Source organism: Macaca thibetana, chromosome 11, assembly GCF_024542745.1.
Source record: "Macaca thibetana thibetana isolate TM-01 chromosome 11, ASM2454274v1, whole genome shotgun sequence".
NCBI classification, from domain to species: domain Eukaryota; kingdom Metazoa; phylum Chordata; class Mammalia; order Primates; family Cercopithecidae; genus Macaca; species Macaca thibetana.
This window is the reverse complement of record NC_065588.1, coordinates 105,314,694-105,331,500: the sequence shown is the minus strand read 5'-3', so window position 1 is coordinate 105,331,500 and position 16,807 is coordinate 105,314,694. Positions and strand designations below refer to the sequence as shown.

The 16,807-nt window shown below is 44.7% G+C and overlaps 1 protein-coding gene across 3 annotated transcripts in view; it reads right to left on the bottom strand.

The window, feature by feature from the left end:
- Positions 1-16,807, bottom strand: part of ACACB (acetyl-CoA carboxylase beta) — a 162,990-nt gene that overhangs the window by 78,049 nt on the left and 68,134 nt on the right. For all 3 annotated transcript variants that reach the window (XM_050749626.1, XM_050749628.1, XM_050749627.1), the window contains 4 exons: positions 7,076-7,237; positions 4,683-4,846; positions 626-776; positions 439-542 (listed from right to left, as the gene is read on the bottom strand). In XM_050749626.1, the coding sequence (XP_050605583.1) occupies positions 439-542; positions 626-776; positions 4,683-4,846; positions 7,076-7,237 (581 nt within the window). The remainder of the gene's footprint in view (positions 1-438; positions 543-625; positions 777-4,682; positions 4,847-7,075; positions 7,238-16,807) is intronic.

The following is a 16,807-nucleotide window of genomic DNA, read 5'->3' as shown; positions in this document are numbered from 1 at the left end:
GAAACCCCGGCCTATCCTAACAGAGATCGCCTGGTTGCTTTCCATTCTGGTCCATTTTATGATGACCCTCTGATTCAGGTCTGGGAATGCACCCATTTGTAGAGATGACCTTTCAGCCGCTTTGCTTCCCAAATCCACCTCCTTGAACTCAGAACTCCTGACTACTATGATGTACCTTACACAAGTCAGCATGGATCTCTACACAACAGTCTGTACACTGACTGCCACCCTGGCCTCGAGAATCCCATTCCCTGACCCACCGCCTCTTTGAGGGTGGCCTAGGTTGATCCGCAGAGGAATTTCCCTGAGGCAAGACTGGAGGAGAGACTCACCAATTGCCTGGTGACCAACTGGCCACACAAATAAAGGAGACAGGTTCTGCCTCCTAAGCTGCTAACACATATCACAAAAGCAGAAGGGAACTGCCACAGGCCCTACCTTTCCAGGCAGTGTAAGAAATCTGTCATGCACGTTCTGAACATCGCATCCGCCACGTTCAAGGCCCCGCATACCACCCCAAGCATGATATCCGGTTTCTCCGCCTAGGAGAGAATGTACTTCAGTATCCTCAGGAAGCTGAGGTCTCGGCCATCCAGAGGGGAGACACAGGCAGCTCACTCTCCACCTGCACTTTCTCAGCAATGAGGTAGTCCAACCACCCGGTGTCGATGTCATTGTTCTGGAAGCTCTCGGTCTCCAGGAGGTTAATGAGGTATTCCACGGTGGTCCTAAAGTCACCTCGGATGGACAGTTCCTTCAAAGCCACCACCATGTTCCTTGAAGGGAAAGGCACATGGATCATTCTCCAAATTCATGCATACATCAATGGAGTTGCTGCAATCATGTGGTTCAGAGAACTAGAAAAGCACAGGAGTGGCCAGGTGTGGTGGCTCATGCCTGTAATCCCAGCACTTTGGGAGGTTGAGGTAGGTGTATCACTTGAGGTCAGGAGTTCGAGACCAGCCTGACCAACATGGTGAAACCCCATTTCTACCAAAAACACAAAAATTAGCTCAGCATGGTGGAGCACACCTGTAATCCCAGCTACTCGGGAGGCTGAGGCAGGAGAATCGCTTGAACCTGGGAGGCAGATGTTGCAGTGAGCTGAGATCGCCACTGCACTCCAGCCTGGGCGACAGAGCGAGACTCTGTCTCAAGAAAGAAAAGAAAGAAAAGAAAAAAAAAGAAAAGAAAAGAGAGGAGAGGAGAGGAGAAAAAAAAGGAAAGGAAAGGAAAGAGAAAAGAAAAGCACAAGAGTTAAGAGAAGGCTCTGACTGACACAGCCAGTACATTGATTCAGCACCACGGTTTACTGCCTGGGTAATCTTGGCCAAGTGACTTGGGAGCTCTGGGCCTCACTTTCCTCATAAGGAAAATGGGGAAACAGCCCTGACTTCAGAAGGGTGTTTCCGAACTGAAAGGAGACAACCCATGTAATGCACATGGCCACTGGTCAATAAATGTTAACTACAATGAACATGATTAGTTACCATTGTTATCATTATTGACTATAATAGTTAATGATTAGTAGACAGAGAACCGGCCAGCCATGGTGGTTCACGCCTGTAATCCCAGTACTTTGGGAGTCTGAGGTGGGAGGACTGCTTGAAGCGAGGAGTTCAAGATCAGCCTGGGAAAAATAGTGAGACCCTATCTCTACAAAAAAGTTTTTTAAATCAGCCAAGCTTGGTGGTACGTGACTGTATTCCCAGCTACTCAGGAGGCTGAAGGGGGAAGATCACTTGAGCCCAGGAGTTTGAGGCTGCAGTGAGCTATGATCACACCACTGCATTCTAGCCTGGGCAACACAGTGAGACACCATCTCTTAAAAGAAGAAAAGACAGAGGGAAAATTGGTCACTGCCTCTGTCTCTTCCTTGACCTATTCCAATCTCCTCCTGTCCCCAGAGCTGGTGCCACCCTCTCACCATCCACACAGCTGCTCCACCTGTGTATGTGGGGTGCACCTGCAGATGGATGGCACTGTCACCCAGCTCAGGGGCCTGGTGGGCCCCATGGCTGCCTCTCCCCAACACATAGCCTCCAATCTCCAAGTGCACCAGTTCAAATGGCTAAACCTCAGGCTGGGCGTGGTGGCTCACGCCTGTATCCCAGCACTTTGGGAGGCCAAGGTGGGCGGATCACCTGAGGTCGGGTGTTCAAGACCAGCCTGACCAACATGGAGAAACCCCATCTCTACTAAAAATACAAAATTAGCCGGGCGTGGTGGTGCATGCCTGTAATCCCAGCTACTTGGGAAGCTGAGGCAAGAGAATTGCTTGAACCCGGGAGGCAAGGTTGCGGTGAGCCAAGATCGTGGCATTGCACTCCAGCCTGGACAACAAGAGTGAAACTCCACCTGAAAAAAAACACAAATGGCTAAACCTCTACTCCCTATGGCTTCACGGTGAGTGTGGGCAGGTATCTGAATACCTCTTCTTCTGGGAGAGAAAGCTTTCTTTCTTTCTCTTTTGAGACGGAGTCTCACTCTGTCGCCCAGGTTGGAGTGCAGTGGCACAATCTCAGCTCACTACAACCCCCACCTCCCAGGTTCAAGTGATTCTCCTGCCTCAGCCTCCCAAGTAGCTGGGATTACAGGCGCCCACCACCATGCCTGGCTAATTGTTATATTTTTAGTAGGGATGGGGTTTCAGTCTTGTTGCCCAGGATGGTCTCGAACTTAGTGCTGGGATTACACGCGTGAGCCACCGAGCCCCCTTTTTTTCTTTTTGAGATGGAGTTTCACTCTTGTTGCCCAGGCTGGTGTGAAAATGGCATGATCTCAGCTCACTGCAACCTCCACCTCCCAGGTTCAAGCAATTCTCCTGCCTCAGCCTCCTGAATAGCTGATATTACAGGTGGCCACCAGGACGCCCCGCTAATTTTTGTATTTTTAGTAGAGACAGAGTTTCGTCCTGTTGGCCAGGCTGGTCGTAAACTCCTGGCTTCAAGTGATCCGCCGTGGCCTCCGAAACTGCTGGGATTACAGGCATGAGCCACTGTGCCTAGCCGAGAAAGTTTTCATGTCTGGCAGCATCCTGTGTGCTGTCAGCAGGTAACAGGGAAGGACACTGATGACCCCACTTTGGGGGTGAGAAAATGAAGACCCAATGAGGTAAACCAAGGGTATCCACAGGCCATGAGTCACCTGTGGGTCTGGAAGCCGGGTCTGAGTTAACCCGCTGGCCTCACGGGTGCGTGGCTTGTCCCAGTTTCCTCTGGGCGGTCCCCATTTTAGCACTGAGAAGTCCTTCAGCCTGAGAAACTAGTGCCAGGAAAACCAGGAGAGCTGATCCCCCTGCTGGACTCTCACTAAGAGCAATAAGAAAAGCTGGAATTTCTGCCTATGAGTTCTGTTGAAGTTGCAGTTGGTCCACTCGTAGCACGTGACAAGCCACAGGTCACTTCACTCGGAGGGGTCTGGGTTGGCTGACCTGTCTCCCGCGTCCCATTAAGCCCTTTTTGCTGCAATCTTCCATAAACTTCAAGGATCTCAATTTTTCACTAAGCATGATTAAAATTAATTATTCTAAGCTGGCAAAGAAAGCCTGATCATCAAAACTGCCCAACTCAATTCAATTCATGGCTAAGTGCCCCAGGCCAGATTTTAATGCTAAGGCCTTTGGGATTTTTTCACTCCGAAGGGCAGTTATTTACCCACACAAAAACCTTTAATTACAAAGTAAACTAGTTTTCTACCTTTCCACACCCATGTCAAGTCAGGGCAAGTGTTGGATGTGGTGTGTCAGAATTTGGGGGTCCCTCTGTCAATGTGGGCTTCTCAGCTCTGCAGAAACTATCACAAGCATGGGAGGACTTGGCTGAGCTGGGGACATGGGGCTGCTGTCACAGGCCTCGGTGGTGGGTGGTTCACAGCAGGACACACTCCTTAAAATTTAGTCTTCCACATGAAATACAACCAATTAGGGAACTACCGATAAGGTTTAAATGTAAAGGAGCTTCCTTCCCCCTTTCTTCAGCTATAGTACTTAGCACCTTTTAACCTTTGGGTACTCCTTGAATGATCTTTAGATCTCCTTCAAGCTAGACCTCTTATGAGCTCAAGACCAAATGACATGGTGCACTCATAGGTTTTGATCTTGAATTTCAAGCACAGGGTATTTAAAATGGGGCCTACCCTGTGATTTACTTTTCTGGGTCTCCTCAAATGCAACTGTATCTGAAGCCCCAGGGGACCTTTTAGTTTCTTAAAGGAAGGAATTGGGAAAAGGAGGAAGTGGGAAGGGAAGGAAAGAAGGAAGGAAGGAAAGACGGAGGAAGAAAGGGAGGGGGAGGAAAGCAGAGAAGGGAGGAAAAGAAGGAAGGAGGGAGGAAGGGAGGAAGAAAGAAGACAGGAAGACAGGGAGGAAGGGAGGAAAGAAGGGAAGGGGAGGAGAGGGGAGGGGAGGGAATGGAAGGGGAGGGGAGGGCAGAAGAGGGGAGGAAGGAAGGAAGGAAGACAATGGAAGGGAAGGAAGGAAGGAAGAAAGAGAGGAAGGGAAGAAGGAAGGAAGGGAGGAAAAAGCGAGGGAAGGAAGAGGGGAAGAAGGGAGAGAGGGAGGGAGGGAAGGAAGGAAGGAAGGAAGGAAGGAAGGAAGGAAGGAAGGAAGGAAGGAAGGAAGGAAGGAAGGAAGGAAGGAAGGAAGGAAGGAAAGAAAAGAAGGAAGGGAGAGAGATACTGACGAAATGGCCTCTTCCCGGTTCTCTCCCCAGGAGAAGCAGTGCCCAAACTGGGAATCCGCAAACTCATGCAGGCCTCCAGTAGCAGCCACACTGAAGTAACCCCACACGTTCTTGCTGCTGCGGAAATTCAGTTCCTGGACAGTCCCGGAGCTCGGCTTAAACCCCTGGAGTCCGGACAGAAAACGCAAAATAGAAGAAATCACTACTCCAGATATATTTTCATCAGAATTCAGTCCTGGGAAAACCCAAGAACCCCTACCCTAACCAAAAGCTTAGGGTACTCAATAAAACACTGATATCTCTTGTTACAGGCATGGATGTATCTATTCATGGGTGTACCCATATGAGCACCTCAATGCCTATAATCCTTATTTTTTTTAACTGTAAAAAAATAACCAAGTTGGATCAGTCGCAGTGGCTCATGTCCGTAATCCCAGCACTTTGGGAGGCAGAGGTAGGAGGATCACTTGAGCCCAGGAGTTCAAAACCAGCCAGAGTAACATCTGGAGACCCCATCTCTACAAAAAATAAAAACAATTAGCCAGGTGTGGTGGCACACACCTGTACTCCCAGCTACTTGTGGGGCTGAGGCAGGAAGATCTCTTGAGCCCAGGAGATTAGGCTACAGTGAGGCACGACGATGCCACTACACTCCCACCTGAGTGATAGAGCAAGACCCTGTCTCTAGATAAATAAATAAACAAAATAAGTGAGTTGGGACAGAGATGGCAGTGCAGATGTTAAATGGGCGAATGTTGATGACTATTGGAGCTGGGTGAAGGGACATTCTGACTTTATATGATTGACGTTTTGAAAATAAAAAGTTTAAATAAAAGTGAAGACAGGTTAGATTTCCAATTCTGGATAATGAAAACCTCTGCAGGTGAAGAAATCTAGGGCGTCCCAGGCAGGGCCCTTGCTGCTGGGAAGGGGCCATTTCATCGGTATTTCCTTCCTTTCCTCTCTCCTTCCTTCCTCCTTCCCTCTCTCCCTCTCTGTCTCCCTTCTTCCTTCCTCACTTCCCCCTTCCCTCCTTCCTTTTCTACCCCTTCTTCCCTCCCTCCCTCCATCCCCGTCTTCCTCACCCCATCGGCCAGGCTGCTGCCAACACACACCTGATCCCCTCTGGGGAAATGGCCCGTCTGCCTCTGAGTACAATTTTGGTAAGAGTGGGTGGACATGGCACCTGTCACTGGGATTAGGGCTCCTGAACTAAGGGATGAAGGTTTCTGGGAGAGGTATGTAGAGGTGAGAGATGGAGAGACCCAAGTGCCTGGGCTGTTACCATACCTGGTCCTCCATCCTCCCAGGAACCTGGGAACTAGCCATCATCCCTCCAAAAAATTCCCCCTTTGCATGTCCACCAGAGTCGGTATTTGGTTCACAGCCAAGAACCCCAAATGAATGCAGCTACCCTAGCTTAAAATTATTTAATTAAAAGGGGTGGAGGTATACCCTCTCTTACCCCCAGGTTCCTGACTGTAATAATTAAGCCATTAAGTTGTAGTAGATTGATGAGTCCTGTGACAATCAATGGTTGTTATGCATGTAAACTGTAAGGGATGCCAGTTGGTTTGTTTTTTAAGACCCAAGTAAGACCAAGTCACAAAGGGACTGTCTACAATGAGCCAGACTTTATACTGTGGCAAAAAGCACACGGGGCCAGAAATCCAAGGACTAGGGTTCTAAACCTGGCTGCTTGTCCCAAAGATAGGCATGGCTTTTGGAATCCACTGACGGGTCTCAGCAGGTCCCAGACAAGAGACAGGAAGCAAGTTACCCCAGGCTCTTTGCCTGTAATGTGGGGTGACAATGTCCAGCAGCAGGAGTTCCTATAAGAGAGCACTGAGACACGGGAAGGCTCGGCCCAGAGCCTGGCAATAATCCAAAAATCCAATAAATCCAGCTGGGTGCGGTGGCTCATGCCTGTAATCCCAACACTTTGGGAGGCCAAGGCGGGAGGATCACTCGAAGTCAGGAGTTCGAGACAAGCCTGGACAATATGGTGAAACCCCGTCTCTACTAAAAATACAAAAAGTAGCCGGGCATTGTGGCGGGCACCTGTAATCCCAGCTACTTGGGAGGCTGAGGCAGGAGAATCGCTTGAACCTGGGAGGCGGAGGTCGTAGTGAGCCAAGATCGTGTCACTGCACTCCAGCCTGGGTGACAGAGTGAGACTTCATCTCACAAAAACAAGAATAAAAATAAATAAAAATCCAATAAATCCAATAATCCAATAAACCATGGCCTGTCCCTTCCCATGCCTCAGTTTCCCCATTTGTAAACTGAGATGCCTGGATAGCTTATGGGTGTCTCTTCTCAGGCCAACATCCAGGGTCCCCACATGCTGGGAGATCTGAGATGGTGAAAACACAGGGGACCGCATAACTTGCCTCATCTGGGTTTTCACTGGTGATTCTGGCGGCAATGACGTGACCTCGGGCGAGGGGAGGGTTTGACGGGGTTTCGAAAGAAATGGGAGTCACTCCCCATGGCGACTCTCCGTACAGAAGCCGGATATCCTTCAGCCGGTGCAGTGGCACGCCCATGGCGATCTAAAATCAAGAGATCCAACCCACAGACTGTCAGCCCTACCAGAACATGGCCCCAAAACACCAGGCACAGTGGTAGATGCAATAGAGGTTCAGTCAATGATTTAGGATATACAGACACTACTCTATAGACAACATGGTGCTCTACTGTGGCCAGAAAGCCAAAGAAAGAAAAAGCCATAAGGCATGAATCTTTCATGGTGGAGCAAATAGTACATTTGGGAAAAGGAAAAATATTTATGAAAGGACATCACACAAGAAAATACATGCATTAAGTAATACACGCACTAGACTTTTACAGCTAGGGAAGGTGAGAAGTAACCATGTTGGCTGTAGAGTTAAAGGAGGTTTTTGTAAAGGGTACCCAAACAGGAAACTGGACATGAAGAATTGGTAAAAAATAGACAATTATGGAACCAGCTTAACCAAATGATCAGAGTTAGCATGCTTCATGATGGGATGTATTAAGGACACAACACCTGTGTAGCATTCTGCCAAAATGTGTAGCAGGAATTGAACAAGGAAGAAACATCAGAGAAATCCACAGTGAGGGACATTCTGCCTGAGCTCCTCAAAAATGCCAGTGATCATGCCTGTAATCCCAGCACTGTGGGAGGCCGAAGCAGGCAGATCACTCGAGCCTAGGAGTTGGAGACCAGTCTGGGCAACATAATGAGACCCCATCTCTACAGAAAAAATTAAAAAAACATTAGCCGGGCATGGTGACTTGCACTTGTGGTCCCAGCTACTCAGGAGGCTGAGGAAGGAGGATTACTCGAGCGTGGGAGGTTGAAGCCGTAGTGAGTCATGATGGTACCACTGCACTCCAGCCTGAGTGACAGAGCAAGACTCCATCACAAAAAAAAAAAAAAAAATTAATGCCAATGTCAAGGATGAAAAAAGACTATGGAATGCTTTCAGATTAAAGAGATTAAAGACACATGAAAATAAAATGGAATATGTCACCCTGGGTTGGATCCTGGATTTAAGAGACAAACAAAAAACAGCCATAAAGAGACATTATTGGAACAACAGGGAAAATATTTAATGTGAATGGTATATGTTAGATATAGATGTGGTATCAATGCTTATTTCTCAAGTGTCATAACTGCACTAGGGTATTGGACCAGAATGTTCTTGTTCTAGGGGGCCCTTAGAATGAAGTATTCAGAGGCCATATGTTACGAAGTTTCACTCAAACCACTGCTCAAAAGATTGAGCCCAGGGCCAGGCACAATGACACACACCTGTAATCCCAGCATTTTGGGAGGCCGAGGTGGGCTGATCAATTGAGGTCAGGAGTTTGAGACCAGCCTGGCCAACATGGTGAAGCCCTGCCTCTACTAAAAATACAAAAATTAGCTGGGTGTGGTGGCGTGCACCTATAATCCCAGCTACTCGGGAGACTGAGGCAGAAGAATTACTTGAACCTGGGAGGTGGAGGTTGTAGTGAGCCAAGATCGCACCACTGCACTCCAGCCTGGGTGACAGAGAGAGACTCCATCTCAAAAAAAAAAAAAAAATGATTGCGCCCCCTAAAATTATACAAACAGACAGAAGAGAGGCAAAGCAAATGTGGCAACTGATGGATCTACATGCAGGGTGTATGGGTGTTAATTGTATCATTCTTGCAACTTTTTTGAAATCTTTCAAACTAAAAAAAATAGAGAAAATTTTTTTTTAATTCTGCAGAAGGAAGAAAAAGAGGAAGGGAGGGAGACCAGCCTGGGCAATATAATGAGATCCCATTATGGGAAGAAAGAAGGAAGGAAGAAAACAATAAAAACAATTTAGAGAAGAAATAAAGGACATCCAAATTGGAAAGGAAGAAGTCCAATTATCCTTGTTTACAGATGATATGATCTTAAAATTGGAAAAACCTAAAGAATCCACCAAAAAACTATTCAAATTGATAAAAAAAAAAAAAAAAAATTCAGTAAATCTACAGGATACAAAATCAACATACAAAAATCAGTAGCATTTCTATATGCCAAGAGCAAACGGTCTGGAAAAAAAAATCAAGAAAGTAATTCCATTTATGATAGCTACAAATAAAATAAAATCCCTGGAATAAACTTAACCAAAGAAGTAAAAGGTCTTGATAATAAAAAGCATAAAACATTGATGTAAGACATTGAAGAGAACACAAAAAAATGGAAAGATATTCCATGTTCATGGTTTGGTAGAATCAGTATTGTTAAAATGGTTGTATTACCCAAAGCAATCTATAGATTCAAGGCAATCCCTATCAAAATACCAATGACATTCTTTACAGAAATAGAAAAAAAAAAATCCTAAAATTTATATGGAAACACAAAAGACCCAGAATAGCCAATACCATCCTGAGTACAAAGAACAAACACTGGAGGAATCAAATTACCTGACTAGAAGTTATACTACAGGGCTACAGTAACCAAAACAGGGTGGCACTGACATAAAAACAAACACATAGACCAACAGGACAGAATAGAGAACCCAGAAACAAATCCATACATCTACAGTGAACTCATTTTTGACAAATTTGCAAAGAACATGCAGTGGGAAAAAAGTCTCTTCAATAAATGGCGCTGGGAAAACTGGATATCCATATGCCGAATCATAAATGAAGAATCAAATTCTTCAAATCAAAATGAACTAAAGACTTAAATCTAAGACCTCAAATTATGAAACTACTAGAAGAAAACATTCGGGGAACTCTTGGGAATGTCAGTCTGGGCAAAAATTTATTGAGTAATACCCCAAAGGCACAGACAACTAAAGCAAAAAAGGAACAAACGGGATCAAATCAAGTTAAGAAACTTTTGCACAGCAAAGGAAACAATCAACAAAGGGAAGAGACAACCCACAGCATGGGAGAAAATATTTGCAAACTATCCACCTGAGAAGGGATTAATAACCAGAATACATAAGCACCTCAAGGATGAGCAGGGTGACTCATGCCTGTAACACCAGCACTTTGGGAGGCTGAGGTGGGAGGGTTGCTTGAACCCAAGAGTTTGAGACCACTAGACAACATAGCGAGACCTTATCTCTACAAAAAATTTTAAAAAGTCAGTTGGGCATGGTGGTGCACACCTGTAGTCTCAGCTACTCAGGAGGCTGATGTGGGAGAATCACTGGAGCTCAGGAGGTCAAGACTGCAGTGACCCATGATCATGCCACTGCATTCCAGCCTGGGCAACAGAGCAAGGTTCTGTCTCAAAAACAAAAAAGAAGCTAAAACAACTCAGTAGGAAAAAGTCTAATGAATCCCATTAAAAACAGACAAAAGATCTGAATAGACATTTCCCAAAAGAAGACATACGAATGGCAAACAGGCATATGAAAAGGCACTCAACATCATTGAACATCAGAGAAATGCAAATCAAAACTACAATGAGACATCGTCTCACTCCAGTTAGAATGGCTTTTATCCAAAAGACAGGCAATAAGAAATGCTAGCGGCCAGGCATGGTGGCTCAAGCCTGTAATCCCAGCACCTTGGGAGGCCGAGGCGGGTGGATCACAAGGTCAGGAGATCAAGACTATCCTGGCTAACACAGTGAAATCCCGTCTCTACTAAAAATACAAAAATTAGCTGGGCATCATGGCATGCGCCTATAGTCCCAGATACTCAGGAGGCTGAGGCAGGAGAACTGCCTGAACCTGTGAAGTAGAAGTTGCAGTGAGCTGAGATCACACCACTGCACTCCAGCCTGGGTGACAGAGCAAGACTCAGTCTCAAAAAAAAAAAAAAAAAAAAAGAAAGAAAAGAAAGAAAGAAAAGAAAAAAAAAAGAAATGCTAGCAAGGACGTGGAGAAAAGGGGCCCCTCATACACTGTTGGTAGGACTCAAAATTAGTACAACCACTATGGAGGACAATATGGAGGTTCCACAAAAAAACTAGAAGTAGGCTGGGCGCGGTGGCTCAAGCCTGTAATCCCAGCACTTTGGGAGGCCGAGACGGGCGGATCACAAGGTCAGGAGATCGAGACCATCCTGGCTAACACAGTGAAACCCCGTCTCTACTAAAAAAAAAAGAAACTAGAAGTAGATGGGTGCCCAAGATGGCCGAATAGGAACAGCTCCAGCCTCCAGCTCCCAGCATTAGTGACACAGAAGATGGGTGATTTCTTCATTTTCAACTGAGGTACCAGATTCATCTCACTGGGGCGTGTCAGACAGCTGATGCTGGTCCGCGGGTACAGCCCGACCAGCGAGAGCTGAAGCAGGGCGAGGCACCGCCTCACCTGGGAAGCGCAAGGAGGAAGGGAATTCCTTTTCCTAGCCAAGAGAAATTGAGACACACAACACCTGGAAAATCGGGTAACTCCCACGCTAATACTGCGCTTTACCAAGGGTCTTAGCAAACGGCACACCAGGAGATTATATCCCACACCTGGCCCAGAGGGTCCCACGCCCATGAAGCCTCCCTCATTGCTAGCACAGCAGTCTGAGATCTAACTGCAAGGTGGCAGGGAGGCTGGGGAGGGGTGCCCGCCATTGCTGAGGCTTAAGTAGATAAACAAAGCTGCCAGGAAGCACGAATTGGGTGGAACCCACCGCAGCTCAAGGAGGCCTGCCTGCCTCTGTAGACTCCACCTCTGGGGACAGGGCATAGCTAAACAAAAAGCAGCAGAAACCTCTGCAGATGTAAAAGTCCCCGTCCAACAGCTTTGAAGAGAGCAGTGGTTCTCCCAGCACGGAGGTTGAGATCTGAGAATGGAGACTGCCTGCTTAAGTGGGTCCCCGACCCCTGAGTAGCCTAACTGGGAGACATCCCCCACTAGGTGCAGACCAACACCTCACACCTCACATGGTGGGGTACACCTGAGATGAAGCTTCCAGAGCAAGAATCAGATAGCAGCACTCACTGTTCAGCAATATTCTGCAGCCTCCGCTGCTGATACCCAGGCAAACAGGGTCTAGAGTGGACCTCAAGCAATCTCCAACAGACCTACAGCTGAAGGTCCTGACTGTTAGAAGGAAAACTAACAAACACCCACACGAAAGGACACCCACACGAAAACCCCATCAGTACGTCACCATCATCAAAGACCAAAGGCAGACAAAACCACAAAGATGGGGAAAAAGCAGTGCAGAAAATCTGGAAATTCAAAAAATCAGAGCACATCTCCCCCTCCAAAGGAATGCAGCTCATCGCCAGCAACAGAGCAAAGCTGGACGGAGAATGACTTTGACGAGTTCAGAGAAGAAGGCTTCAGTCAATCAAACTTCTCAGAGCTAAAGGAGGAACTATGTAACCAGTGCAAAGAAACTAAAAACCTTGAAAAAAGAATGGATGAATGGATAACTAGAATAATCAATGCAGAGAAGACCTTAAAAGAACTGATAGAGATGAAAACCATGACATGAGAACTACGTGACAAATGCACAAGCTTCGGTAACTGACTCGATCAACTGGTAGAAAGATTATCAGTGACTGAAGATCAAATGAATGAAATGAAGCAAGAAGAGAAATGTAGAGAAAAAAGAGTAAAAAGAAATGAACAAAGCCTCCAAGAAATATGAGATTATGTGAAAAGACCAAATCTACATCTGATTGGTGTGCCTGAAAGTGACGGGAAAAATGGAACCAAGTTGGAAAATACTCGGCAGGATATCATCCAGGAGAACTTCCCCAACCTAGTAAGGCAGGCCAACATTCAAATTCAGGAAATACAGAGAATGCCACAAAGATACTCCTCGAGAAGAGAAACTCCAAGACACATAATTGTCAGATTCACCAAAGTTGAAATGAAAGAAAAATGTTAAGGGCAGCCAGAGAGAAAGGTTGGGTTACCTACAAAGGGAAGCTCATCAGACTAACAGCAGATCTCCTGGCAGAAACTCTACAAGCGAGAAGAGAGTGGGGGCCAATATTCAACATTCTTAAAGAAAAGAATTTTCAACCCAGAATTTCATATCCAGCCAAACTAAGTTTCATAAGTGAAGGAGAAATAAAATCCTTTACAGACAAGCAAATGCTTAGAGATTTTGTCACCACCAGGCCTGCCCTACAAGAGATCCTGAAGGAAGCACTAAATATGGAAAGGAACAACTGGTACCAGCCATTGCAAAAACATGCCAAAATGTAAAGTCCATCGATGCTAGGAAGAAACTGCATCAACTAGCAAGCAAAATAACTGACTAATATCATAATGACAGTATCAAGTTCACACATAACAATATTAACCTTAAATGTAAATGGACTAAATGGTCCAATTAAAAGACACAGACTGGCAAATTGGATAAAGAGTCAACACCCATCAGTTTGCTGTATTCAGGAGACCCATCTCACATGCAGAGACACACAAAGGCTCAAAATAAAAGGATGGAGGAAGATCTACCAAGCAAATGGAAAACAAAAAAAAGCAGGGGTTGCAGTCCTAGTCTCTGATAAAACAGACTTTAAATCATCAAAGATCAAAAGAGACAAAGACGGCCATTGCATAATGGTAAAGGGATCAATTCATCAGGAAGACGTAACTATCCTAAATATATATGCACCCAATACAGGAGCACCCAGATTCACAAAGTAAGTCCTTAGAGACTTACAAGAGACTTAGATTCCCATACAATAATAATGGGAGACTTTAACACCCCACTGTCAACATTAGACAGATCAACGAGACAGAAAGTTAACAAGGATATCCAGGAATTGAACTCAACTCTGTACCAAGCGGACCTAATAGACATCTACAGAACTCTCCACCCCAAATCAACAGAATATACATTCTTCTCAGCACCACATCACACTTATTCCAAAACTGACCACATAGTTGGAAGTAAAGCACTCTTCAGCAAATGTAAAAGAACAAAAATTATATCAAACTGTCTCTCAGACCACAGTGCAATCAAAACTAGAACTCAGGACTAAGAAACTCAATCAAAATCGCTCAACTACATGGAAACTGAACAACCTACTCCTGAATGACTACTGGGTACATAACGAAATGAAGGCAGAAATAAAGATGTTCATTGAAACCAACGAGAACAAAGATACAACATACCAGAATCTCTGGGACACATTTAAAGCAGTGTGTAGAGGGAAATTTATAGCACTAAATGCCCACTAGAGAAAGCAGGAAAGAGCTAAAATTGACATCCTAACATCACAATTAAAAGAACTAGAGAAGCAAGAGCAAACACATTCAAAAGCTAGCAGAAGGCAAGAAATAACTAAGATCAGAGCAGAACTGAAGGAGATAGAGACACAAAAAACCCTCCAAAAGATCAATGAATCCAGGAGCTGGTTTTTTGAAAAGATCAAATTGATAGACTGCTAGCAAGACTAATAAAGAAGAAAAGAGAGAAGAATCAAATAGATGCAACAAAAAATGATAAAGGGAATATCACCACCGACCCCACAGAAATACAAACTACCATCAGAGAATACTATAAATACTTCTACGCAAATAAACTAGAAAACCTAGAAGAAATGATAATTTCCTGGACACTTACACTCTCCCAAGACTAAACCAGGAAGAAGTTGAATCCCTGAATAGACCAATAGCAGGCTCTGAAATTGAGGCAATAATTAATAGCCTACCAACCAAAAACAGTCCAGGACCAGATGGATTCACAGCCGAATTCGACCGGAGGTACAAGGAGGAGCTGGTACCATTCCTTCTGAAACTATTCCAATCAATAGAAAAAGAGGGAATCCTCCCTAACTCATTTTATGAGGCCAACATCATCCTGATACCAAAGCCTGGCAGAGACACAACAAAAAAAGAGAATTTTAGACCAATATCCCTGATGAACGTCGATGCAAAAATCTTCAATAAAATACTGGCAAACCGAATCCAGCAGCACATCAAAAAGCTTATCCACCAAGATCAAATGGGCTTCATCCCTGGGATGCAAGGCTGGTTCAACATATGCAAATCAATAAACGTAATCCAGCATATAAACAGAACCAAAGACAAAAACCACATGATTATCTCAATAGATGCAGAAAAGGCCTTTGACAAAATTCAACAGCCCTTCATGCTAAAAACTCTCAATAAATTTGGTATTCATGGAACGTATCTCAAAATAATAAGAGTTATTTATGACAAACCCACAGCCAATATCATACTGAATGGGCAAAAACTGGAAGCATTCCCTTTGAAAACTGGCACAAGACAGGGATGCCCTCTCTCATCACTCCTATTCAACATAGTGGTGGAAGTTCTGGCTAGGGCAATCAGGCAACAGAAAGAAATAAAGGGTATTCAGTTAGGAAAAGAAGAAGTCAAATTGTCCCTGTTTGCAGATGACATCATTGTATATTTAGAAAACCCCATCGTCTCAGCCCAAAATCTCCTTAAGCTGATAAGCAACTTCAGCAAAGTCTCAGGACACAAAATCAAGATGCAAAAGTCACAAGCATTCTTATACACCAGTAACAGACAAACAGAGGGCCAAATCATGAATGAACTCCCATTCACAAAAGCTTCAAAGAGAATAAAATACCTAGGAATCCAACTTACAAGGGATGTAAAGGACCTCTTCTAGGAGAACTACAAACCACTGCTCAGTGAAATAAAAGAGGACACAAACAAATGGAAGAACATACCATGCTCATGGATAGGAAAAATCAATATTGTGAAAATGGCCATACTGCCCAAGGTAATTTACAGATTCAATGCCATCCCCATTAAGCTACCAATGACTTTCTTCACAGAATTGGAAAAAACTGCTTTAAAGTTTATATGAAACCAAAAAAGACCCACATTGCCAAGACAATCCTAAGCCAAAAGAACAAAGCTGGAGGCATCATACTACCTGACTTCAAACTATACTACAAGGCTACAGTAACCAAAACAGCATGGTACTGGTACCAAAACAGAGATATAGACCAATGGAACAGAACAGAGCCCTCAGAAATAATACCACACATCTATAGCTATCTGATCTTTGACAAACCTGACAAAAACAAGAAATGGGGAAAGGATTCCCTATTTAATAAATGGTGCTGGGAAAATTGGCTAGCCATAAGTAGAAAGCTGAAACTGGATCCTTTCCTTACTCCTTATATGAAAATTAATTCAAGATGGGTTAGAGACTTAAATGTTAGACCTAAAACCATAAAAACCCTAGAAGAAAACCTAGGTAATACCATTCAGGACATAGGCATGGGCAAGGACTTCATGTCTAAAACACCAAAAGCAACAGCAACAAAAGCCAAAATTGACAAATGGGATCTAATTAAACTAAAGAGCTTCCGCACAGCAAAAGAAACTACCATCAGAGTGAACAGGCAACCTACAGAATGGGAGAAAATTTTTGCAATCTACTCATCTGACAAAGGGCTAGTATCTAGAACCTACAAAGAACTCAAACAAATTTACAAGAAAAAAGCAAACAACCCCACCAAAAAGTGGGCAAAGGATATGAACAGACACTTCTCAAAAGAAGACATTCATACAGCCAACAGACACATGAAAAAATGCTCATCATCACTCACCATCAGAGAAATGCAAATCAAAACCACAATGAGATACCATCTCACACCAGTTAGAATGGCGATCATTAAAAAATCAGGAAACAACAGGTGCTGGAGAGGATGTGGAGAAATAGGAACAATTTCACACTGTTGGTGGGAC